At 45.1% G+C, this 27,177-nt stretch overlaps 1 protein-coding gene and 1 long non-coding RNA gene across 7 annotated transcripts in view; one reads left to right on the top strand and one right to left on the bottom strand.

The window, feature by feature from the left end:
• Window positions 1-282: 282 nt before the first annotated feature.
• On the bottom strand, window positions 283-26,861 carry LOC142803620 (uncharacterized). Its single transcript, XR_012894196.1, has 2 exons — window positions 26,721-26,861; window positions 283-831 (listed from the first exon to the last, which is right to left on the bottom strand). It is a non-coding gene; the product is annotated as an uncharacterized LOC142803620 (long non-coding RNA).
• Window positions 645-27,177, top strand: part of dom (domino helicase) — a 182,152-nt gene continuing 155,619 nt past the window's right edge. For all 6 annotated transcript variants that reach the window (XM_075889020.1, XM_075889019.1, XM_075889017.1 and 3 more), the window contains exons 1-3: window positions 645-788; window positions 2,267-2,453; window positions 4,445-5,488. In XM_075889020.1, coding sequence (XP_075745135.1) covers window positions 645-788; window positions 2,267-2,453; window positions 4,445-5,488 — 1,375 coding nt within the window. The remainder of the gene's footprint in view (window positions 789-2,266; window positions 2,454-4,444; window positions 5,489-27,177) is intronic.

Below are 27,177 nucleotides of genomic sequence, written 5' to 3'. Positions count from 1 at the left end.
TGGAGGGCTTCCGAAATTTCCACCGTCTGGGGTTTTTTAGGGTATACCGAAATTGAAGTGCACGGGTCTCTAGCACTTTGCCTCCATCGGAATACGGCATTCGAATACGGCTGCTGTGGCTGGGACTTGATCCTGCTGACCTTTGGGTCAAAATACGGCTGCTGTGGCTGGGGTGTGATCCTGCTGACCTTTGGGTCAGCATTCTAGTGCCATAATAGCTCTTGACACTGCAGTGGGATTATTTGTGCGTAATTTAAGTAGTCTTCATAAAAATGCTCTGGGGCAAGTGTTGAAGCTTTATCTACTGTGATAACTCAGTGGCTAACATGTTCTACTCAAGGATGGGGGTTGGAATTCTTGCATTCAGGCATCGTTGCTGGAGGGTTGGAATCGTGCCACTCAGGCATTATTGCTGGAAGGTGTTAAATGGGAAAAAAACTCGTGTACATTGGTAAGAACCTCGGGTGGTCAATATTAACCTCTAATTCCCGTTATAACATGCCTCTGGATCACATCGGCTTACCCCAGTGTCTGTAAGTGTTGAAGCTCATTTCTTTCTGTCTTGGTTGTGTATCCTAATATTTCCTTTTGTCTTTTGTTGTGGTGCAGCGTAACTCGGTGGCGCCTCCCTGGGGGTCGGGGCCATGATCGAAGTTGGTGGGGAGTCCAATGGAGAGCAGCCGGGCACTGACCATGAGTCTTTACAGTCGACTACCCCCGCCGTCGCCAGTCTCCTGCAGGCCACCCAGGCTTCAGGGGACCTCCTCGCTCACTCCAGGGCCCCTCAGGTACCAACCATGGGCTGGGATTTTACACTGATGCAGCTGCAATCTAACCAAATGAAATTAATATTCCTTGACTGTAAAGGAAGGAGCACTGCATAAAAGCTGCTAAAATTAGTAGCTTCACGAGGTAGTTACCTGTATTAGTGGCAATTGTGATGCGCAGAAATATACAGAATTGCAAAAACTTAAGCAGGTGCAGTAACGTAATTTATTACATACATAAGTTGGAGTATAGAAGTACATAAAGATACCATGGTTTAAGATAGAAATGCATAAAAATGGCTTATACGATATGGTTTAAGCAAGAATACAAAGCATGAATATATAAAATCTATAGGGAGAATTTAGTAATCCATCATTCTATTCATATCATTGCACGAAACATAAATGCTACAGAAAAATTAAGGTCAAGCATTTTTGTGATTGCATGTAATTGAATGGTGTGAGAAACAAGTGGAGCATTGGTTTTCTGTAGTTGATATGGCAGCCGTTCATATGCCAATTGCCATGGGACCGTTATTGTGAACTTTCTACTCTGTCAGGTCCTGTTGAGAAATGGGCTCTGTGGTCAGTGGCTTCACAGGAGCTGGAAGCTGGGTGGAGTTGGGCATATTAGGTTCTTACGTCAGTGAACACATTGACACATCATTCCTTGAATTTTACACACTTACATTTCAACTGACCGCCACGATGAGAATGGTTTGCGTCTCCTTTTGGAACTAACTTCCATGCTGCTGTAAAGATGTAGATTTGTTTCTTCAATTAACAGTTGGCCTAGCCCTTTAATAATTGCACACATATCTTGCAAAGAAGTTATTTGAAGTCTAAATTAGTGTCTTCAAACCATCTGAACAGAGTATCATTGGAGCAAAATTTGCTGTGAAATTAGAAGAAAGTGCTGTGAAAGCATCCCCTCATTCTCTCTCGTGCCTCTCATCCTTATCACGCATCCCGTTCAGGCCCAATCTGAAAGTGCCAGCACCTGAAATTTATTGTCAAAACTGATTTTCTTTCCTGTTTAATGATTGCATACACAACTGTGTGCACGACACCCATGATGATTTTCAGGTGCCCGCGAACAAAATCATGGCCTTTAATGTCTTGATTTGCCATTTGACAATGGTGCCAGCGACTATCAGAGGTCTGTGAATGTTGCTTATAGCTGTTGGCTAGTCTGGGCTCATCATCAGAAGTGCTTCCATGGCATGTTCCCTGTGGTCTGATTCCTTGCCTTTGTGGTTCTTACATGAGTGAATTATTCTCAAGTGTGGTGTTATGAACTAGAGCCACAAAACGTCTGAGGAAGTCCACGTACACTCTGTTTTAGCCCGCTTGGAATTTGACGTTAGGCTTGCGGGACTAAATATGTACACGTAGTGAACTAGCCGAGAAAATGCTGTGGTCTTCCAGCCTGCAACACTCGGGTGTTCTGCGAGAGGTGCACTTGTTGTGCGTGACGGGGTGGTTGTGGCTCAACGCAGGTGCGCGGCATGGTCTCATCTGCGGAGGCCTCGGCCCACGAGGTGGCCACCACGGTGGCCGTGGTGACCAGCTCGGATGTGTCCCTAACTGGGTCGCCCACCTCCTCCTATCAGCACTATTTGGCTCCGACTACAGTGTCCATAGGAGGCCATATCGAGAACATCACCATTCCGGCACAGGTTTCTGGTAGGCCTCCCGTTTCCTCAAAAAATGTCGCTTTAACTTTGCTGTCGGAATGGCATTCCTTTGCGTAGTGGAAAATTTTGTGTACGCCACCCAAAGCCACTACAAATGAAAAGTACAGTAGCGCTAGCGCTGTCCTTGTGTATTTTTTCGTTGGGTCCTCGTTGGGTGTGCACAAAATTTCTCACTATGCAGTCAAACCAACTAGCCCATCTTTCCGGAAATTCTCATTGATCTCCTTTCGTTCAAACTTTAGGGTGCTGTTATTAAAGAAAAAAAAAATGAAGAAGAGAGAGAGAGAAAAGTTGACATGAGTGAGTAACTTTAGTAAGTTATAAAAGTCCACTCCTGTATTAAAAAAAAAAGGATTCACTTAGCCATCAAATGCTCTGTCACCATCAAATGCTCTGTCAAATTACCGTCACGGCATCAGCATCGGTGTTACACCAGTTTATGCCTTATTCTCTTGAAAAAATGTGAGGCTGGTGTCATTACGGACATCGGTTGATGTCATCAGCGTACCATTATTTATGAAAAACTTACGAGTGCTGTTTAGCACTACCATAACAGTGCTGATGAAGCATCCGACGGTTGTGTGAATCCGGTCAAATGGTCCTTGACGTGACGCTGCTCCTATGCTGAGCTAACCCCAGTGCTGCCGAAGAAGTTTGTCTGCTTCAAGAATGGCTGTGGTGTCTCAGTGAAGTGCAATGATCGTTGAAGGGTTGATGTTGCCATCAGCTTTCCTGCGTAAGTTGGTGCAATGATCATTGAAGGGTTGGCGTTGCCATTAGCTTTCCTGTATAGAGTTGGTGCAATGATCGTTGAAGGGTTGGCGCTGCCATCAGCTTTCCTGCGTAGAGTTGGAATGTTGTGTGCAAGCACGTACTAGAATTTGTGGGGGTGCTATCACCCCTGTAAGCTTGTTTGCGTCTAGTAGGGGACACGTGTCTCGTGGATAAGCCACGTTTAGTGTTAACAGCTGCTGAGCGCAGTGCTCGCGAGAGTTCACTATCATAATCATCATGGTTAGCGTGGTAGCGCCAGTTAAGACGCCTGGCGGAGAGGATAGGTGGCCAGACTGAAAAGATTGGAGTCTCTTTTTCACGTGTGGCGATTGGTGTTAATGGTCGTCGGCTGCGGCGGGCCTGTGGGGACGGCGGTGGGGACCATTTCACATGGGCCCCTCGTGGTGAGTCGAGCATTGGGTATGCCGCCTTCATGTTACCTTGTTTGTTATGCTGATTGAGTGCATTGGAATATTCTATAAGGTTGTGTTTAGCGAGTTGATCACTAGTGATGCATTTGATTCGACTGACGATATCGTCAATGTAAAAATAATTGAATAAATCTGTTTGTTTGGTTTCGTCCGAACGTGTCGACTGTGTTCATGTGTTCTGAGTGCGTGACTCATTTAGAGACACCACAATTTTTAATTACAGGGGTTAATATACTTGAGAGAAGGGGACAGAGGGCTTAGGATGGGTGTTGATCTGTTTACGCGTTGTTGGCACGCTTATGCTTGTCCTGTATGTTGTTACTAAAGTCTTCCTCCCCCATCTTGGATCTGATGGATTGATATTGTCAGGCAGTTGGTTAACAGGTATTTTGTATTCTGCCTTATAGTGTAGACCCTCATTGAAATGAGCACTGTCTACATGATATGTATCTACTCGCTTGTATATACATGCATACAGTATTTTGCATTGTTATCCTTAGTATTGATTAAAATCTGCCCTCTAATTGTTATGTTATTACAAAGAGTGGTCACATAAAAGGGGGAAAGCATGACTTGTCTTTGCAGAGTGCTTCAAAGACGTGTTAGTCCAAAATTTGGATTTATGTTTTATTAGTTGTGTGTAAGGAGGAATTTCGTTATCCAAATGGTATTTGTGCACACACGGCTGGTTCATGCCATCACAGGTCCATATTTCTAGTTTTTTTTTCTAGATCCCCATTGTTTAGTGCTATCACCTCTGTTTGCTCTTGTGCAGTGACAAGTCCTGGTGTTGCTGTGGCAGCTGCCGCCACCTCACAGAACCTGGTGCGCATTTTGGCGGCTGCGAGCCAGCAGAACTACTCCTCTCCGTCGTCCACCCCTACAACCAGCCGGTTGACGACCACGGGGTTGGGACTGCCGAGTTCGTCCAGCCGTCTCTCTGCCACCAGCCCGGCTGCATTGCTGGCCACCACGCAGCCTCCTGCCCAACAGCAGGCCATCGTCATGGATACCTTGACACAGGACGAACAGCAGCGCCTGCTCTCGTACAGTAGTGGCGTGATGGCCAGCCCCTCGCCTCCTCGAACTCCTCAGCGGTCGCCGACCGTGTCGTCGTTGAGTGCGTTGCCCCCACAGTTTGCAGTGCCCCCCAAACAGAGTACTACTAATGTGCTACCTGTGCCCCCCCTGCCCCCTCCTCCTCTCCCTGTGTCCTCCCCCACGGCATCTACGAGTGGCACAGCAGTGTCCAGTCCCACTAGACCTGGCGGCCTCCTCCAGCTGGTAGGCGTCGAGTTGCCTCGTGCGGCCAAGCGCATCAAGCTGGAGGTGCGGCCGCCAGCCAACGAGGAAGTGGCTGCCATGCGGCAGCGGGTCTATGAGCACCGGTGCCGGGCGATCCTTCGCAACAAGAAACGCTATGTGGAACACCTGACGGAGTTGTTTTTTCTCCAGAATGGGGGAAACATGATGGACTACATTGCATGGAAGCGGCGGCCCACGCCGCAGCTGCTCGCGATGCTGCGGGCTCATGCACTTGACAGTGAGGACGAGGAGGATCCCGCCCGGTTGCTAGACACGCGGCCTCCGAGTGCATTACTAGCAGCAGCGACGGTCTCCTCAGCCGCTGCGGTGACTACGGCCGCTGCAGCGATGGCGGCAGCCGTGGTTACCACGACGGTTGTCGCCGGCATGCTGTCATCTTCGTCCCTTACGACAATGTCCACGGCGAATTCCGTGGCGACTGTGTCGACGGCGAATTCCGTGGTGTCAGCTACTTCGATCGCTGCCATTGCCACCCATTTTGCCGCGTCTACTGGTAAGTGCTACTGAGAGCATAAACTGTCACTTAGCCTCTTGTGTTTTTTTTTTCTCTTTGTGGGATAAAGAAATGTGAGTGACTTGTGCTAGCGATGCAAATCTGGACAAACTGTAGGGCTTGTGGCTGACCTGTATTATTAGCAAGGTCTTCATTGGCAATGCTTTAAATAGCATGGTTTAACGTCGAGCCAGTGCTCTATTTCAGATAAGTACATATGGAGGTTTTGACAGAGAGCGTGAATGTCATGAGCTGACGAAAACAACGCGATATCGTCAGCATATACGTACGTCTGAACATTCTCATTGCATGGGATTGAGCTTATTAAAATATTGAATAGTACCGGAGACAGAACAACGCCCTGCAGTACTCCTTTTGCCTGTTTATAAGAACTTGTCGAAACACCATTTTGTGAACAGTAAGATGTTCTATTTTCTAAAAATTCTGTTATCCCGGCATCTAAATAATTCGGCAAATTGATTGCTCTTAGATGACTGACTAGTACACTATGTTTGACGCTATCATACTTTTTTCTATGTCCAGGGTAACTAGAGCTGTGTATTGCCCTTGATGCTGCGCCAGATGTATGCGACTCTCTAGGTCGATGTGCGCTTGCCATATGGAACATCCCTGCCCGAATCCAATTTGACATGGGCGAAAAACCCTTCCTCTGTTGACATATGCGAACATACACTACTCTCTCTATTATTTTGACAAAATTGGAGGTTAGTGCAATTGGCCTGATATTGTCTAAAACGTAACTTTCACCTGGTTTTTTTAGAACAGGTATGGTTTTCCATTCAGATGGAATCCAAGCTTCTCTTATCGAATAATTAATCACATTAAGTACATCCTCCCGTGACTCATTGAATAAAATTTTCAGCATTGCTGAAGTGGCTTCAACTGGGCCTGGAGCCACCATTGGAAGTTTTCTCATAATCTCTGCCACTTCGTTTATCGATATTTCGGTGAACTGTCTCTTGATCGCGCGATTACTGAAGGGGGGTAAGGGTGCACGTTAAAGAACCCCAGGTGGTCAAAATTTCCGGAGCCCTCCACTACGGCGTCTCTCATAATCAAATGGTGGTTTTGGGACGTTAAACCCCACAAATCAATCAATAAAGAGGGGTAAACATTAGTCGAAAATCGCTTTTCCAAACCTTGAGTTATGCTTTTCAATGATTGCTTCAGTTCCTGAGATGATAAAACTATAGATTCAGGATTTACTGCTTGAGGAATTCGTTTATGTCTCAGATATCCAAATAGAGCTCTTTTGTTATTTGATTTTGAAAGAAATTCAAAATGCCTTTCATCATACTCTGCCTTTGCTCTAGCCACTGTGCGTTTAAAAGTACCTGCAATGAATTCCTTACCAGTTTTTTGGACACTGATTGTGTAATAGCTTCTTCCAGGCAGCTTTTCTACGCCTGAAATCCCGAGCACAGTTATCATTCCACCATCGCGACACAGGTGTTTGTTCAACTGATTGAACCTCAAATTTTGTTTTGCTACGCGACTCCTGTATAACTGAACAAATGCTCAATGCTTTTTGCTTTACCGTTGCTTCAGACAGAGACTCCATGAAGCCTCGCAAGCTCCTTTTAAAAATACTGTAATTTATGCATGTAAGTTTTCTAGTAGGAACAGGTATTAGTGGGCATACAATGTCAAATGTAACTGGAATGTGATCGCTATTAGTCGCAGTGTCAACAGTCGACCAAGATGAGATGCCAAGGCCTGATCCTGAAAAAGTCGTAAAGATGAGGATGACATCCCTCTGATATCAGAAAGGATACCCGAGTTATGACAAGTGAGACTATTACCCTGAGACCAGTCCCATAATTGAGTACCGCACGAGTCTGTCCTTAAACCCCAAGTTATGTGATGGGAGTTTAAGTCTCCCGCCAATAGGACATTATTACCGCTAATAGAAATTACTCTATCCAAAGAGTTTGTGGCATTAACCCCTGACGGATAATATATATTTGCTATGTGAAATGTTCTACATGAAGGAAGACTCAAAGAAATTACTAAAATTTCGTACTCTGGTGACAGAAGCTGAAGCATTATTTTTGCCTTGTGGCGAAATCTGGTAGAGACCAAAGTAAGTAACCCACCTCCTCTTGACAATCGATCTAAACGAAATGATCTATAATTTTTAAAATGAAAATACTGATCTGAAACTAACCAAATTTCTTGTAGCAATATTATATCGTTTTTTTTTTTCAACAATGAGACAAGATAAATTTGTGGACGCTACAAAAATAGAACAACAATTCCGCTGTAAGACTTTTAGCGGCTCAATGGTGGGATATACTAACAGTTGAAACAACCTTCTCTAGTATGCTGGCCTTTACGACCTTGCTAGACGGAGCCTTTTTTTCTTCTGTCTGTGACGACTCAAGAGAAGAGTTTAAGGGAGATCGGCTATGTTTCTGGGCATGCGAATTGATTTTTACATCAGTGTTGACACTCAGATCTATAGTAAGGAGGTGATCTCTCTCTGTAGGCTTATTAACCACCCGGTGTCTTCTAGGAGCACCCTATCATCTCTCGTGCTGCATCCTGCCTTCTGCTGAGATGTCAGTGTAGAACTTGTCTGAGAAGCTGCTGAGTTAATTGAGCACTCGTTATCTCATACAAACATTCTGAGAGGCTGGTAAATAACCTGTCCAATGCTTTTGATACTGCCTTTTCTACTGCGGCCTCAATTGTTTCGGCAAAGCTAGCATCTGCCATTGCATTTTGTCGATTGGCAATCCCAGCATACCCTTGTGTCCTTTCCTTGATAACTGTCATTGCTTCTCTCCTTGAGCATCGTCGCCTGTCTATTACTTCCAACAGTTGCTTCTCTTGAAAAGAAGTAAGACAACTGGAATAATTTGCTTTATGAGCACACTTACAGAGGCAGCACTTTTCAGCTTGAACCTTGCAATCAGCATGTGAGTGACCCTCACCACAAATGCAACACCGCATTCCAGATTTACACCCACCAGCACTATGGCCAAAATGCTAACAATTTTTGCATTGCAGGAGACTCGATGCTAATGGTTCCACCCTGAAGATTAGTGGCCAAGCTTTTATTTTAGATGGGCACGATGTTCCGGCAAAAGTTGCGATGACTGACTCGGTGGCTACCTTTACCTTGTCTACTACTCGATTGCACTGGTAGATAGCTATTACCCTAGCCAAGGAGAGTTTCTCAAGCGTTTCAGATGGACTTAGTTGTGAGTCAATTCCACGCACAACTCCGTTGGTGCATGCAAGATGGGGTGATATATATGCACTCACCGGGATAGAGGCAAATGATGAGCATTTCAGAAGATCCGCTACACAATCTTTGTCTGGTGATCGGCACACGATACCTCCGTGGCCAAGCTGTCGTACCTCAGTGACGCTTTTGTACTCAGAAGTTATCGCCCAAAGCTGCTCCTAAATTGCCTTAGGATTGTTCAACCGGATTGATCCACTACCCAAGGGCACCAGTGCAACGGGAATGCTGCAGCGCTGTTGTGTAGAAAGAGATTGAGGGAAATCTCATCTGATCGAAGAGAGGATGTCCATGCCAAACTGCCTTGCCCAGAAGAATTCCTGGACATTGCTGCGTTCCCTTGATGATACCCGAAAGTAAACTAACACAAGATAACAGATACAAATGGACTCAAAAGATATTGTCACGGTTATTAGCCGTAAACACAAAAGGAGGAAGAAGCCAGCATCACGAGCGGCAGTCTCTGGTGTTTTCCGAGGAAGATGACGTCGCGCGTCTGCTCTTGCACTTTGTTTTTGTGTGTGAATAGAGCCTTGCTGTTAACGTCGAGATATCAAGCTACCCGATTCTTAACAACCAAAACTACCAGCACCACCATTTCTCGAACAACACTGACCTTCCTTTTTTCTTCCGTCTAACGAGCACGTGAATACTCTTTGGTAAACTGCTACAAGCACACTTGCTAGGTACGCACTACACCATAAATAATCCTTTTTGTGTAGTAGGCGATCATTCACTTTGTTATCCTTCGTCATTCTTCGGAGAAGCGTGGTATCCACTACACACTTGCTAGGAATCTTGTGCAATTTTTTGATGCAATGACTGACGACGATGAAAATTATTCCTGAAGTGGTATGTGCTGCAGTTAATAGGTGATCACAAACAAGTATTTTCTAATTGGTTAGATCATTAGATGACTCACTCGTTATGCAATTCGCATTGTGTGATGGCTGGTTGTTCTAAAACACTTCATTACTCATATTAACGAGATTCCTTTCCTGACATCAAGCCTCCCTAAGACCAGTTCAGAAACTGTTTCCGAGCACTGGCGTGGCTCAGTGGTACGATACTGGGCTGGCATGCAGTGGACCTTTCGAATTCCGATGTGTATTGGTGTTTTTTATTTACTGAGTATTTTTCTTTTTTGCGATACTGGTTACGGATACCGGCGGCGGCAGCGGCGGACAACTGCGGCGGCATGCGTGTTCTGATTTCATAACAGTTTTCGCTGTAAAATAATATGGGAATAATAATAAATAATATGGGAATAATAATACTCATGGGTTCATTCAAGTGAAGGCAGCTTGTCAGTTTTCCTGCATCTTTGAAAGGGTTTTTTTATTTTTTTATTTTATTTGCAATACCCTCAGGGCCAAACGGCATCACAGAGGGGGTAGTGGTTGCGAAAGAAAAGACAAACATTTTTACAAATGCAGCGGCGAATCTTACATCGAGCAGAAGATCTTAATTATACAGGTTAGCTAACAGGCTTTATAGCAAACAAAAATGCGGGAATGATGAGAATTACATCAAGACAGAAAAAACGACAAGAAAATAAATACTGTACAGGAACAACACAGCATCGGGTAATACAATACTTTGTTGGCTGTAATTACACATAACTAGCTAAGACACTTTTGAAATGAAGGTGATTTACAATGGTTGCCGCTGATGCGGGAAGGCGGTTCCAGTCCTCAGAGGTGCGAAGTATGAAAGACTGAGAAAAGGCGCGAGTCCTGCAAGAAGGCAACCCGACCTTATGGGAATGATCCAGCCGGGGTGAGATATAACTAGGAGGCAAGATAAGACCGTCCCGCAGCGATGTGTGATGAAACAGCTTGTGAAACAAGTGGAGACGAAACATTTTACGACGGGATGAAAGTGAAGGTAAGTTGAGGCTAGATTTCATGGCTGTTATGCTAGCTGTCCTGTTGTAATTAGAAAGTATAAAACGAATTGAGTTATTCTGTACCATTTCAAGAGAGTGTATTAGGTTGGCATGACTAGGATCCCATACTGCAGCGGAATATTCAAGTTTAGGTCGTATTAGTGTAGTGTAAAGAAGAAGTTTCAAGAAAGAAGAGGCCGTTGAAAAGTTGCGGCGGAGGTAACCTAACATTCGGTTAGCATTTTTAATGACGTAATTACAGTGAACAGTCCAGGTCAGATCAGTTGTTATATGCACCCCAAGGTATTTATAGTTTGTCACGGATTGAAGAGGTGTGTTATCAAGGTAATAGTTTGGAAGTTGATGGTTCGCTCTCGAAACATGTAAAAATTGGAATTTCTTATTGTTTAATTCCATGAGCCATGTTTTACACCAAATAGAAATGGAGTTAAGATCATGTTGAAGAGAGGTAATATCGCCATCACAAGTTACCTCTCGGAAGATACGCAGTCATCCGCAAATAAATGAATATTGGAGGTAATGCAGGACGGTAAATCATTAGTGTATATAAGGAAGAGCAGTGGGCCTAGTACGGAGCCTTGTGGTACGCCGGAATGAACGGCACTTGGTTCAGAGCTTACATTATTAACTGAAACAAATTGAGAACGATTTTTTAGAAAACATTCGAGCCATGTTAGAAGCCTGGGATCTATATTAAGTTCATTTAATTTGTTCAACAGCAAGTTGTGACAGACTTTATCAAAAGCTTTGGAGAAATCTATGAATATGCAGTCGGCAGAGCTAGTTTGGTCGAGAGCAACGTTTAATTTGTGTGTAAAGGCTACAAGCTGGATTTCGCACGAGAATGTTTTTCTAAAGCCATGTTGGTGACGCGTAAAAAACGACTAGACTCAAGGAAGGTTGCAAGGTTAGAGTACAAAACGTGCTCCAGTATTTTGCATGGAATGCTAGTAAGTGAGATGGGTCGATAGTTTAATGGGGAATCCTTGTCACCGGACTTGTGAAATGGCACAATTTTGCCAATCTTCCATTCGATTGGTAATACGCCTTCGTGAAGAGACTGTTGAAAAATTTTAGTAAGAATAATGGATGAGTAGGCACAGGTACCTTTAAGGAACTTGGTGGTAATCAGGTGCAGCCCGGGGCGGACGAAAGTTTGAGGGACTTAATTATGTTTTCTACACCAACAGAATCTATCATAATTGGGAACATGATTGGGTAGTTATAGCATATCTTAGGTGGCAGAGGAACATTAATAGTGCGACAGAAATTGCCAGTGAAAGAGATGTTGAGAGATGAAGCGCACTGCTCAGGGGCTACAGCGTCTCCAGAGCCATTGATAAGGGTTATCGTTTGTTCACTACTTGGGTTTATGATGCGCCAAAACTTTTTAGGATCGTTGGATAGCATGGATGGAAGAGTGGTATTGATAAATGTGTCTTTAGCAGATTGGATGACTCTGATGTACTCAGCAGATGCTAATTTGTAGGCATTCCATCGGGCAGCGTTGTTAGAACGCTTTGCTAATCTGTATAGACGCTTCTTTTTGTTGGATAGCCGTTTAATGTGGTTATTAAACCAGGGGGCGTGTAAGTTTGTAGTGATAGAGCGGACGGGGATGTATTTGTTGGTCAGTTCATCTACCTTACGTATAAACAGATTCCAATTAGTTTGGACAGTGCGTTCATCGAAACCCTCCAGAAAAGTGTCAAGAAAATTGCACAGGTCATTGTTAATGCCTTCAAAACTTGCTTTATTATAATCGCGAATTATTTTGGTGCTCTTAAGCGGCTTCGGACGCGGGAGCTTAATGTTGAACGACAATAAAGAATGATCACTTAGGCCCGGTGCGTAGGTAATGTTCGAAACAACGTCAGGACTGGTTGTTAGTACGAGGTCAAGGGTATTGGCGGTTGAAAATGTTGTTCTTGTCGGTTCATGAACTACTTGAGAGAAAGAAAATACAGAGCACAGGTCGACGAATTCTTTGGCTAATGTTGATAGTGGAAGTACGGTAGGTGGCTCGGTAGCCCAATTAATATTAGGAATGTTGAAATCACCCAATAAAAATAAAGGCAGGCTAGGATAACGAGAAGAAACTGTATGTGTTATGTCATGAAGGTCACTTATGAAGTCGGAAGTGTGATCAGGGGGACGATAGCAAACGCCCACGATTATTTTCTGATAACCAAGTTCAATGATGGCCCATAAAATTTCTAAGTTGCTTGGGATATGAATACAGTGGGATTTGAGGTCTTCCGAAATTGCCAAAAGAACACCGCCCCCTTGACGGTTATTTCGGTCGCAGCGATAAATTGTGAAGTTACGAGTGGTTTGAAAAATTTCGTTGTTTTGTACCTGCGAGTGTAGCCAAGTTTCCGTTAATACGACAACATCGGCGCAAGTCGTATCTATGGCAGAAGCTAAGGAATCGCATTTGTTAATCACACTGGGAATGTTGGTGAAGAGAACTGATACGCAAGGAATGTGGCGACCACCGCCCCTCACGCCCCCCTATGCGCTAGACGAATGCGCAGCACTCCCTTGGTGTTTTACCGGCGCTACAGGGGTAGCGGTTGCACTCACGGTATCAGTTACAGAATTGTAGATATAGTGTTTTTTGTTCATTACGAGCTTGTTGTACCGAATCTGGAAATCGTCTGTGTGAGTCTTGGCAAATTCGTACAATTTCTTTCTTGCGTGACGCGTGGTAGGCGAAAAGTCCTCGCTTACTGAGACGTCTTTTTCCATCAGTTTTTTGCGCACGGAGAGTAGTTTGTTTTTAGTCTTAAAGTTCGAGAATCGCACAATAATTGGGCGACATTTACCTGGATGATATTGCCCCAAGCGATGCGCACGCTCAATTGCAGTCTCGGGTAACGGGTCTAAAACGTCACCCAAGACTTCCCTTACGTGCACCTCGGTTTCCTCCCACGTTTCGCGGTTGTCCGGTATACCTCGTAGAATGATGTTATTGCGTCGCGACCTGTCCTCCAGATCATCAACGCGTGATTGCAGGGTATCTTGTTGAGATGTTAATGTTTCGACGGAACTCTGAAGGTGCACGATATCTTCATTCATGTGATCAAATGTTTTAATTTTTTCTTCTACGGCGTCTAACCTCTTCTGAATAGCACCAACTTTTGTTTCAATGCTTTTCTGCCCAGTTTTTATGGCTTTTATGTCTGCTATTAGCTCCGCGTGGTTCTTTGCCGATTCTATCTGCTGGGCATGAACCTCCTTGAGAAGGCGGAAAAGAATATCTGTATGCTGTGTAGGATAATCGGGTAAGTCCTCTAGGTCAATAAAGGCCTGGGAACGGGTATTACGCGGCCCGGGATTTGTCTCGACATCACCAGAACACAGCAAAATAAGGATCATAGAAAAGCACTCAGAAAACGTTCCACATAATACGTGTGGGCAAGGAAGCAGCAGTAAATAGCGGTTATCACTTCGCTTAGCATGTAGCGAAAACCATTTACACACATGCGAAATGCAGAAGCGGGATGCGTAAGACATGATGTCGGCGCTGCCCGCTTGCCCACTGAAGCGGTAGTCGTGCCAGCAGCTGTTTAAGTAGGCCGCTGGAACTGGCGACGTCACCGAGGATGGTGCTGCGCCGGAATCCCGGCGTACCATGTCAGGCCAAGCGAAGAAAAAGCCATGTTCTTGATTACGGTCGTCCGAAGGTTGGCTCAGCGGTGGCAGCGGGACTGGATTGTCCGTTGCAGTGAGTATCGTCGGTGAAAACGGCAGCAGTAGCAGCGTAACCAAAGCCTGCGAAATGCAGAAGCGGGATGCGCGAGACATGATGTCGGCGCTGCCCGCTCGCCCGCTTGAATGATTTGTAATGCAGTGCATCCTGTTGGAATGTTTTAGTATGATTGAGTGGTTGTATGGCCCGTTATTCTGTGTAGTAGGTCGGGTGCACTGAAATGGAAGTGAGCGTGCATCGTTTGGCATTGTTTTCAATTTCTTGTGTCGTCAAATAACTGCACGCTTCTTTTGACATGGCTTTGAAAGCCAGACATATACCATTTGCGTAAGAAATGTGTTTCAGTACTTTTTTTAATTGCTGCCCAAATTATCACCCATTCTTAAAAGGTACAGCTATTAAAGGGACACTAAAGGCCAGTATTAAGTCAATGTTATTGCGGTCCAGAAACCTTGTAGTGCTACATTTTTACCAAGGAAGTGCTTATTTCGAAATAAAATCACAGTTTAGCGGTCTTTATCACATTAGCACACTTTAATCCTTTAACCCGCAGATCAACAATATTGTAGACCCAAGGAAAAAAACCACTCCTGTTCAAAATGCACGCATAATGTGAGCTTGTTTTGCTGAATTTAGTGGCAAAGGGACATGCTCTTGATTCTAATTTGTAAATAAGAGAACAGAGAGCGCCAGTTGATGTTTTGTTGACAAGAATGTAGCACGTGCGATGCGCTGATGTTCTCCGTGACGACGGATTTCTGCCTCACGTTCCAAGAGCTCCAACAACGTAAGCAAATCGAGATTTTTCAAATACGTAAAAGGAGGTGTGAGGAACCTGTACTACGACTGTCATGGCGTTTAGTTGAGACGCTGAGGAAGCAGCCCTTTACTGTGGTCCACAATATTGTCGAGCTGCCAGGCAAGGGTTGCAGAACACAACGCGTGTTGTAGAATATTCGGGTCGCGCGCTTTTAGCGTTGTAATTGTTAGATGCTGTAACATTTTCATCGTAAATAAAACCAGACAAGCTATCCCTTGTGCAGTCGAAGCCCTGAATACCGAGTAGTTTTTCCCCATCAAAACTTTGTGCCAGGAATAAGGTATGTTTCAAAGTGGAACAACGCGAGTGTATTTTCGTAGAACTCACTGATCTTATTCTTTGTAGGAATGTATAAAGACATCTTCTATGGAAAGTGGGGCATGGACAATGTGCTAGAGTGAGTGACGTACGTACGGACAGACAGACGGACAGACAGACACAGAGCCAGGCAGACACGCAGACGGACGGGCGGATGGCAGCAAGAACGAGCGGATGAACGGAAGCACGGACAGACAGATGGTCAAATGGATGGAAGCAAGAACGATTGGAAGAACAGATGCACGAACCGACGGACGCACGGACAGACAGAAGCATGGACAGGCGCAAGCACGAACGGATACTTCACCCCACTCATCATCATTCACTCTGTGGATATGCTGTGATTTTTTTCGAACCCCGCCTGTTCACCGTTAACTGGCTAATCAACAAAATTGTTGACCTCCTCTTTTTTAGTTCTCACAAAACACTATGAAACTTGTTTTGGTGGTTCTAAAGAAAAAACAAATCAGCGGAAAATTGTTTCCACTGTTTTTTCTTATCTTGCCAGTCAATCACTTGCCTGAAAGCGGTCTTTCTGACGTCACTGTTGGTGTGCCTAATGTTGCCCGCCGTTACTCACGGCCGCCAACACTAATAGCAGCAGGGCGAAAGTACCAAGAGCGACAGCAGCAACAATGGCCATTGAACAATTTTCGCTTGCTTGGTTTAAGTGGGCTTTACTAGACGGCACCACCTATCTGTCCTAAACCAGGCAAAAACGCAACTTTTAAACCACTTGCTCCATTTCTCTAATCAAACAGAAACGGACAAGCATCATTTTATGCACGCATCTAGTTTGCTTACTAGTGATTTATTGTAGTCTGATACTCTGGTGTGATCGGTATCATTTCCAAAATGTCCCACTCGTGGCATATGTCGTGTGATACATTTAGCTTAATTCCTTGGTAAGTAGGGCACTGCTGTTGATAATATTGCCATCTTATATGTCCTACATTGACTTTTCACTCTGACATAAATTGTTATTTGCCTTAAGTGGTCCCTTTAAAGAAGCACATGACATGCGCTGCTTAGGCATTCAACGTGGAAACTTTGATCTGATAAATTGCTCACTTTAGCAAAAATTATGGAATACAAGGTTACCTTCAAGTAGCAGTTGCGGTTGTCATGAAGAAGTACTGAGCAAACAACACAAAAATGAGACGTAGGTTAAGAGAACACATGACTGAAGTGCTGGGAGATTATTAGTACATGCATAATAATTTAGACCTAGTTCTTGGTAAACCAATTAAGCAAAAAGGGGTGGCATTGTGCGCTTGATTTTAATTCTTTTTTATTATCCAGCTATTGGCCTTGTGTGCGACCGATGGCGGCTGTACAAACTGCTCTTGTATGACGTCAGTTAGAGCATTCGTGCGTTTTCGAGGCGCGGTGCCATGTAGCAACCACCGTTGTGGTAAAACCCGGCGAAGACGCAGTTCAATTGGTTATTTTGTGTGTGGTGGCTGCCGGCGCTGATCTAACGACTGTGGGTGTCTGCTTTTAACGCTCATTTTAATAGCACAAGGCTTTGTTTTTTGAAATTACGGCTGCTTGTCTCGACGGCGAGTGTTGCGCAATGGTGGAGTACTGCTCTGTGCCTCTATGTGATCATCCTCGTGTGAAAAGGGTGTTAGCTTTCACAACTCTCCCAAGGACTCTAAGCTGAAGAAGAAGTGGATAGTAAAACTCGCAGAGGGAAAGCGCCCCACGCCTTCGCTGACCGTGTGCAGAAAGCTCTTCGCTGACAGCGACTTTTGCTATACCCATTCTATGCTACACTTTTAAATAAGCTTTAAACCGTGTTTCAGCGCCTCACCAGTATTTTAACCATTCATTGCCCGCAGACTACAGGCGTAGGTGACTTACACCAGGTGAGGTGCCGTCCCAAAACCTACCGCGAAGGCCCCTAGACGGGGAGCCGACGACGTGGCCTTCAAATCGCCTCGGGTAAGCGCGCCTCGTGAGCGCAGCTGAGCAGCGCAGGACATCTGAAACTACAGCTTTATCATATCTGTAATCCAAGCATGATTATCTCAAATTTGGTAATTTGATGCCGCTTTGTATTTCTAGTAGATGCCATGAACGGGAGATTGACTACCGAAGCAGCAATTTAAACAGCTGCTCGGCAGTAATTATTCCACGTGTTTGCGAATGCCAGAGTGGCAGAAATCAGCAATTCTCACACATATCCTCAAGTTCACTGTCACTATTGTTGCACTGCAGAAAAAAAATATCCTAAGGAAAAAGGCAGGTGTGCCCTTCTCCTTAGCAATATTGTGAAGCTAACGTCCTTTTTACAGGCGGGCGAAGCACACTGAGCCACAGAGCAGTACCATTGCGCAGCACTTCATTGCCACGGGGACGTTGAGTGGTGGGTTCGCAAGTCTACGTGTTTTCAGGACCAGAGCTACGATGGTAATACGATCTCCACCGAAGGCATCGGCTGTGCTCATTCAACAACGTGGCCTGTGTTGACCACCGCGCTGTTGATGAGACATCGCGACATTTTGCTTGCTGTATCTACATGCTTGTAGATGCTAGAGAACGGCACGCTCATCGGAATTTGGAAACAACCGAACAAATTTGTATCGCATGGCGAAAACTGCAGATGACGAGCGAGAAATAGTTACACTTTCTCACCAGTAATGCGGTCGGCAGCATTGGCATACTTATCGGCCATCTAGGAGGTTTCTCGGCCCTGTCGATTGGGCTGCATAATTGCACAACCTTGGTCAATTGAACAAATTCATAATTGCACTTGAAAGTATTCATTGTGGGGGTTTGTTGACCCTCATGAGGCTGTTCGTTCGACAAAGTTCCTGCCTGAAGCAGACGATCCATGTACAGGAGCAGTGGCTGCTGCAGCGAGGTTGAGAGCGGAGTCCACAAACTGACGTCACACGTGAGAGGGCGCCACTCCAAGATCTCGAGGCAAATAGCGCATGTCTGCTAAAACAGTGACTCTTGTTGCACAGCTGGTGTATTAACTGGATTGTCATCACTGTGTGATGATGTCATGTGTACGTTATATTCAACTCTGATAGCAGAGTTGGAGCGAATTTTTCTGTTTATTTTAGGACCAAGTTTTGTTCCAATGACAGAGTCATGGGGTTAAGTGGTGTGCTCCAGTGATTGATCCAAAGATGATTTCGTGCAGTAGTACAAGTTGCCCTGCAAAAATTGATGTGGTGGAACAGAACTTGATTTTTTTTTCACTGTTGTGCTTTTATGCATTTGCCTGCTGGTGGTGCCGCAGCAGTTGTGAGTTTTGCGTGAGACTCTGGATCGCAAGATAACTTCCGCTTTGCTTTGGCTGCAGATTAACTCTTTCGCTACGGCGGAAAAACGGCACTTATTTTGTGCTTAAAACGGCACTTATTTTGTGCTTATTTTGCACTTATTTTGTGAGTAAAAATTTTATTACTCTTGACAAAAAAGGAACATGTAGCATTGTAATATATGAAATGGTAGCTTATTGATTCGGCCTTTTATACATATAAAACACTTTGGTATGAAACTTATAAAATTGGAAAATTTAATTGTTAAATAACAAAAACATACAAAAAGTTGTACAAGCACTTCACAAGTTGGTGAATGTAGAGAGCAAAAAAATTATTTTGAGAAATCTGAAATATACAAATTATTACTTGTTCTCTTAGCTATCATTCTAGATAAACACAAATTCAGTGCAGCACATCAACAATTTTTTTTGGCCCATCAACCTACTGGCCCCGACGACTGTGCCACTCGGCAAAACAGTCTCGTGAAGGCAGGAAGCAAAGGTAAATATTACAGGTCGAGCAGAATACGTTCGTTCTGTTTTGTGTTTTCGTTTTTTCGTAGCAAAGCTTGCAGTTTCTTCTCTTTTCCATTCTTTTTGGCTGGTGCCGAACAGGATCTAGAGGGGAGAAGGGGGGTGAGAAAGGGGCGTGTCCTTGAGAAACTTCATTGTATTGAAATATCTGGTGAATCAATTCTTCTCTGAACGCCAATTGGTCAAAGTTCCTGTTTCTGAATAGTTCTTCGACATTTGGATTCTCTTTTTGGCGCTCCTGAAATAAAATAAAACTATTTACGCACGCAATGTCCACAGCATGAAAAAATAATGTTTTCCACCATCGTACACACTTTCTGAGTACGTTGTACGTGGCAATTATTTGGTCAGACTTGTCCACGCCGAGCATTCCGGTGTTATACTCATGAACAAGGAGGGGCTTCTTTATGGTATTCACAACCCACTGGCTCCCCCTTTTCTCTCTCCTTTTAGCAGCAACATGTTTATTTGCTGTGTGCATCGTGCTCATCAGACACATAGAACGTCGATCCTTCCATTCCATGAAAAGGATGTTGCCTTCCCGAATCCAGCGAACGTCCCCACGTAGCATCCTTCAATTCTTTTGGGAAGCCCCGACGATCTTTGCGAGTGGTCCCACAGGCAAGCGTCTTGTGCTCAAGGAGGTGTTCGAATAATTTTGCCGACGTATAAAGGTTATCCATAAAAATTTTATATCCCTGATGAAGATACTCTGTGCAAAGCCGAGTCACAACGTCAAACGCTAATCCATGGGGTCCAGACACCTCGCATTTTCCAGTGTACACAAAAAAATATATTGTATAGCCGGTATTCGAATCTGCCAGCACCCACAGCTTATATCCAAATTTCATCACTTTGTCCCGAATGTACTGCCTGATTCCTGACCTCGCTTTCGATTTTACCATGCGTTCATCCACGGCAAGGTTGCACTGTGGTTGAAACAAATTTTGTGACTGCAGATTTATGTGTCGTAGGAGCCATGACACCCTCCAAGTTTTCCCATCAGATGCTGCAGCCGCAAGATCTTCCGGGTCCCCTACGCTCAGGAAAGCTAAAAGTGCGAAGAATCCGTCCCGTCTCATAATATTTGGTGGGAGAAGGCTTGAAAATATCCCCGTCGTCCGCCAGTACATGTGGAGCCGTAGTACATCAACAACCCCCATGTAGATGATAAGTCCGATAAACCTCAGCATCTCCAGTGGCATTACCTCTTCCCAGGAGCCGTCCCGGCGAGCGTAGGTTTGCCGGTCCAAAATACGCATCCAGGCGTACTTGTTAGTGTTGTCACATAACGCCTGGAGCACTTCCGTTGTGAAAAACAAAAGAAAAAAATCAAGCGCCCTTGAGAAGCGACGCACGTCACTCCGTAGCGCTGCTGCAAGGTGGGCACCAGGCTGTCTTACGGGTGAAAACTTCATACGGCGTGCTGGATTTGGCAAAACATCCTTGCCGTACGTTGTTGAGACCCTAAGCAAGGAAAGGATACCATTATCGTCAAATATCAAGTGCGTTTTTCCTTCATAAGCAGTGCGAAGTCAAAAACGATACTTACTTGGTAGTACTTGTGGAAGTCTGAGGCGTCTGGTCTGAAGTGTCATCGTCGGAACTCGACTCTGAAACTTCAAAATCGTCACTCGAGTTGTCTGCACTACTCGGATCGAAAAAATCGTCGGTAGAAGCGGCCGAAGTGCTTGCAACAGCAATCGGCTGTCGCAGCGGGTGATGGGGAGTGGCGGCCATTCTCACGTAAAATAAAACTGGATTCCATTCAAACTGCACACGAGGGCGCGGCTCAGCGGGCGAAATGTAAGCCAAGAAAGGTGAAAATGAAAAGTGGGTTGCCCAGGCTTAGGCTAGATGGCGCTACATGTCCGTAAAACGCGAGTTTTCAAATTTTGCGGGAGATTTGAAACTATCGGAACTCCGTGTCCGATGGCCTATGGGTTCGTAGCGAAAGGGTTAAGGAAACAGTACATACGCTATGCCAGAGATAAGTGCTTGCTCGCAGACTCCGTAAGCTGTTTTGAATATGGCACAAAAATATTAACGTCATGCTTATATGTGAATATACCTGGACATGTTTTTTAGTAGGTAATCTGGTTTGGATTATAACTGTGCAGCACATTAGGGTTCTTGTATATCCTGTTGTTGTGTCCACTGGCAAGTAAAAGCTAGATTGTGTGGTAGTGAGTGCGCTGTTCTGCATTTGTAGTAGATTTCGTCTGTTAAGTCTCCTTAATCGCAGAACCCGAAGTTTAGAAAAAAAAAAAAAGAGAAAGGAAACTGTAGTATGACAGGCTAAGATCTCAAGCCAGTCATGAGGTGTGCGCCATAGCGGGAACTTGGGATTAATTTTGACCACGATATTATTTACAGCACACCTATAATGCTTGAATATTTTACAATGATGCCTTTAGAAGTAAGGTCACTGCAGCCAGGGTTCACCTCGAGACATTGAGCTTAGCATTGCAATATTGAAGGTAGAGAATATTGCAATAAGGGGAATGGAATTATCAGTGGCTGATAGTCAGCTGAAATGATTGTTATGTTTCAAATTTATAATAGCCGTTGTAACTTTGAATTTACTGACATAGCTGATGAAATTTTCCTGCACAGGCAGGAAAATTATTTTATTGTACTGTGCATCTGACTTTGTGCTGAACACTCAGGGTAACCCTCTTCATTAGTGAATTTATGCCATATTTTGGTGATTCTCACTGCAGGGACTGTGTACGAGACACGGCACCTGCCTTCTGTGCACCCGAGTTTCATAACATAGCTCCTAAGAGATGCCGATGCTTAAAATGTTTCATCCTTTGCCTTGATGTTGTTAAAATAAGTGGGCGTACTACAGCTGGTGCATCCATAACTATCTTGCGCCAAGTTGTGCATTAACCACTCCAATCGCCGGTGTGCCGTAGTTGGTTCTTCATGGCTTATACATACCTGCCAAGTCTCTGATTTTTCAAGAGACTCCCTGGTTTGACCATTCCTTATGTTTATGTTTATGCGGTTGGCTTGAAAATATCCTGTAAATAGAAATTTCTGTGCATGATCTGGCCGCATTGGCGAAAATCCAACTCGATCTGATCCAGGCTTTTCGTGGAACTCTCTGGCTATGGCATTAAAATTCAAAGTAATTACGAGACATTGATGTAAATTTGTAGTAGAATCTTGGTGACACGAGTTTGTGAAATTCCTTAGTTTAATTTCACAGCATTCAGCGGGCCAAAATTTGGATGTTCCGAACGCTTTGGTGCGTCGCGCCGGGTGATGCAAACTTTGGAATCAAACCGTCAAGCAGTGGCCGAGAGCAACGTGAGCTGGAAGTTTCGGAAGAAAGCGCGCGACCATCAAGGCTGTGGTCACTCTGACAGAATCGCGCATAGTGAGGACGAAACTGACAGAACTCCTAAAGCACATGCCCGCATTCAATGCTCACCCAGTCAAACAGTGCTTCTTTCCACAAACTCTGCCGATTTGATGGTGGAAAAACATTTATCGAGAAAAGTACGAACCCAAAGCCCGAGTTGCATCAGGTGAGTGACAAAACAGGCAGTCACTGTGGTAACCCTCGAAGATTACTGCAGCCGTAAAATGTTCCGAGACATCTACATAGAAGACGCCAGGGGTGTTGGAGTATCGAGTATAGAGAAATTGCAAGGGGTGTTGGAGTACTGAGTATAGAGAAGTTGTGTTTTGGCAGTTTGCCTGTGAGTTGACTGGGATCTATGTTACAAAGAAAAGATGTTAGAAAGAAAAGACCTGACCCAAAGCTTTTGTTGCTACAGCTCAGGAACAGAGGCATCGGGTGGGGTAGAGATTGGGTTCAATGAAAAGCTGTCCTGAAGGCAAGGCTCAGGAACCGTCTGAGACAGGTGGTTGCGTAGTTTCCTATATGTACACTGAAGGGAATTCTGGCACTAGTATCTAGGAGAGCTGCAACACCTGGCACTTCAGCGAGCATGGGAATTATGGGTAGTACATGAATTTGCCTAGTCTTTGCACTTTACATTCCTTCTGGCTTTGCATGGCTTAAAGCTGCTTTGTCATGACACAACCGCAAATGTTAAGCAGTTACGCTTTACCATCTTCACCTTCTAGGATCACCATTTCAAATAAGCTCACGCAGTTCAAAAATGTTTGTTTTTTTTATTCGAAACAAAACCAAAACGCGGCAATAAGCGAACCCACAGGTGCGTTCACCGCCTGCAAGCACAAAGACTAGGCAAATCCATGTCATACCCATAATTCCTGTGGTTGCTGAAGGATCGCAACGCCAAAGTCTCCTCTAGTTATAGGGGCAGTGACATCAACTTGTCATGTCGCATTCTTTGCGTCAACGCGTAGTTGTCAATCCCCTAGTGGCGATTCCCTTGTGGCGTCTCTCTTCACACGCTTTCGCACTAAATCACGTCTTTGTTGTAATGTCTGCATTTGGTTAGCTTGTGTACTGCCTGTTACGCACTCCTGCAGCGTGACTGAAAATCTTATTTACATCTTTGTCATCTGCAAACTACAAAAAAAATGAAGATCGTATAAAGCCCGCATATCTGTGCGATTATTTCAGTACCACCGTTCGCACCGTATATGCATATGATTTTTTTTTTCGCTCATTCTGTTCAGCGTGAAATGTGGGACAGTCGATAAGTCTAGTCAGGAAAGGTTAGCGGCAGACGGCGTTTTGTACTACACTACGTTTACCACGTGTACGCACATGCTTTTGCACCAGTAAATATCTTATGTAAGAGTTCAGCAGAAAGCTTTTGTCGATACATTACGTGCATGACAGTGCTACGAAACGCCTGGTTATTCGGACATGAATTTTTTGTTCAGGCAAAGAATGACCACTGCTTTCCGTCGGCCACTAACAATGCCGCACAAAATGATGAAGACTATGTAAAAAACTAAATTTTCAGTGAAATCACACATTACATATAAGGCATGCCGTCTGAATCAATTTTCAACGTCTGGGCTCTTCAAAGCATTTTTAAATCTAAGCACACAGTTGCGCACAGTAACTCTGTTTTAAGTGCAGTTTAAGTACTAATGTGTCTTGGTTTATGTGATAGTAATATTTCTATGTAGTGGCACCACGTCCAGATAAACACAACCAAGGCGCCTTGCATGATCGATAAACTACAGTGCTGTAGTTGTGCACCTTCCAACAGCGCGCAAGTGCATGGCCTAGAGCCCTTTTTTTTTTTACGATAGAGTCGCTATTAATAGTACTCATTTGCTATGTGCTTGAAACAAAAAGCGGCACCCACTCTGAAATTATTCTGGTGAATAAGAGGGTACGACGACAATAAACAGCACTCTGGAAAGTTGCACTCGCCGATCTTATTGCAATGCATTAGCAGCTGAGCAAGACCAAATGCTTTTGTACGTCGTTTCAGGCATACGTACAAACAGTTACACCCGTGCTGGCATGACTGGACAAACTACACTTTGAAAACGTGCATGACGTACGCACACATAGAAACTCGACGTGGCTAGCAAACGAAGCACGGAGCAATCCACACTTCGCTCTTCTGCCAGTTGCTGCCAGGCGGCGACTCTGCTTGATCTCGTGGCCAATACGGTACCGCATGTAAACACCACGATGACAACACTGAAATCCTCGACGCCATCGCCACCAGTTTGTCACTTGGCATCTGTGGCGTGGCCCAGGAGCTTGCTGAACATGTCAAAATACTGTTGATGTGTCATGGCCGAAAAGACCCCGATGAGCCTTGGATGCTCCTTGCACTCAAAATAGAATAACTTCTATGTGACAGACATGATTCATACTTTCCTAAAAAAACTCGCATATCAAGCAATCGAATTAGTGCCACATCTCTCGTCTGAAATTTTGTGTCATAGCTCCTTTATTTTAGGAAACTCTATGGGTGGTTGTTGCGATGGGTCTCCTGCAACTCGGCTTAATAGTTGTGTACTCCCAAAGCCGCGATTGAAGTGGCACTGCAGTGGAAAGATCCAGTGCTCGTTTGAACCAAGCGGAGCATGCCAAGATGGTTTTGTCAGTGTGGCGCATAGTATCATTAAATACAGTGATGTCCTGTTGGAGTTGAGGATGGATGTCTTGTGTGGACAGATGGGGGAAAAACCCGAACATTGAGTCAGCACAAAGACGCCTTTCCTTTCCAGATATGTAGAAAGTAAAGCCATATATTATAATGGCTAGTACGTGACGTCATGAACGCAGTTTCTTAAGGAAATTGGTGCTCCATGATGGCTTGTTCGATGACAAACAAGTTGCTTCTATGTGAAAATGACGTGGCAGGAACATCTCTGTGCGCGAATAATGAAGAAACCTGCATGGGATGTCTTTATAATATTAATATGACATCGAAAATGTCGTGTGATTTCAGTGACGTCGGTGTAAGCCGATGAAGCTTGGCTAATCCGCCTGAGTGGGTATGAGCCATGTTAGAGGCATGCCATCGTCATCGTGCCTTTGGAGGTTATCACCGCTGCAGTAGAGCCACCGAGTTCGTCGACTGCCACGATAGTGCCTTGCGGCCTTGAAATGGCAGCTGCTGGTCTCGCACAGCAAATGAATAACCACATCCACAAGATGCACCATAGACAGCGAGGTGACACATTGCGCAAGAGAATGTGCTGGACGAGTGTTCTCCGAAGTATGCACCAATCGCGTCGCCGGCACGGTCAGACGGATTTGAGCTCGAAAGGAGCGCAAGTTCAGCACGGCTCCGCCGCGGTGGTCTAGCGGCTGAGGTACTCGGCTACTGACCCGCAGATCGCGGGAACGAATCCCGGCTGCAGCAGCTGCAATTTCGACGGCGGTGAAAATGCTGTAGACACGTGTGCTCAGAACCCCAGCTGGTTGAAATTTCTGGAGCTCTCCACTGCGGCGTCTCTCATAATCATGTGGTGGTTTTGGGATGTTAAACCCCACATGTCAATCAAATCGAGTCTTCAACACGACGATGTAGTCGTCACGGCAAAGACGAGGGGTATGGTGAGTTCGCCACTTGGCGCATCGGCGAGGAAGGAGCCAGCCATAGTGCACACCGTCTGTAGAGGGGCGCGAGGATGAGGCCTAGGTGACCGCTTTTCGCTGGGCGACAGCGCGCGACGTATTGCCCTTGGGCGCAGCCGCGGCCTGTGATTGCTTCTGTTCCCAGAGTTTCACCATGTCAGCCTAATACTCGTTCTCCGAGGGCATGGCTTGGTCAGAGTAGGTGGTCTCTATCGTCTAAACTTGAGGTCCGAGTCATAGACCGTAGCCTTGGTGGCGGCCGTTATCGCGCCGGGGAAACCCGGACTTTGCGGAGCTAGGCCTAACGGGGCTAGGTAAAGTGCCGCGTCACGTCGGCGCGGAGATAAAACATGCAGAAGTTGTCTAAAATGCGACCCACCTTGACGCGGGTGATATCCAGTAGAAACAGGCAACTTGGTGGTGACGATGAGGCTAGGCTTTTTCGTCACTCACGTGAAGAACCTCAATAATCGATGATCGTTGACGGAGCCGATGCGGAAAGCGTCTGTCATCGTCGAGCGCTCCGCGTGTTCCCTACGCCGCTGACATACCGCGACAGATGCAATCGTAGATTGTAACAGACGACTGATCCCACTATTCAGAAACGCTCCTTGACTTGGCAGCGCGTTCGCAACACGTTTGTGCTGCATTGAATGCGGCGACAAGTCGTTAAAGAGCGTTTCTGATTAGGGTGGTCAGCTTTGAAATCAAGTACACGGCCAGCGCTCGCGGATTAAAAAAAAAAAAAAAAAGCTGAACGCGAGCGAAACCGCAGTCGCTGCAACGCGATCATCGATGGCGTCTACGAGCTGCGAAGGTATGTGGCTAACGCAGTG

This window comes from Rhipicephalus microplus, chromosome 3, assembly GCF_043290135.1.
Source record: "Rhipicephalus microplus isolate Deutch F79 chromosome 3, USDA_Rmic, whole genome shotgun sequence".
Lineage (NCBI taxonomy): Eukaryota > Metazoa > Arthropoda > Arachnida > Ixodida > Ixodidae > Rhipicephalus > Rhipicephalus microplus.
The sequence above is the reverse complement of the archived record's forward strand: the minus strand, read 5'-3'. Positions and strand labels throughout refer to the sequence as shown.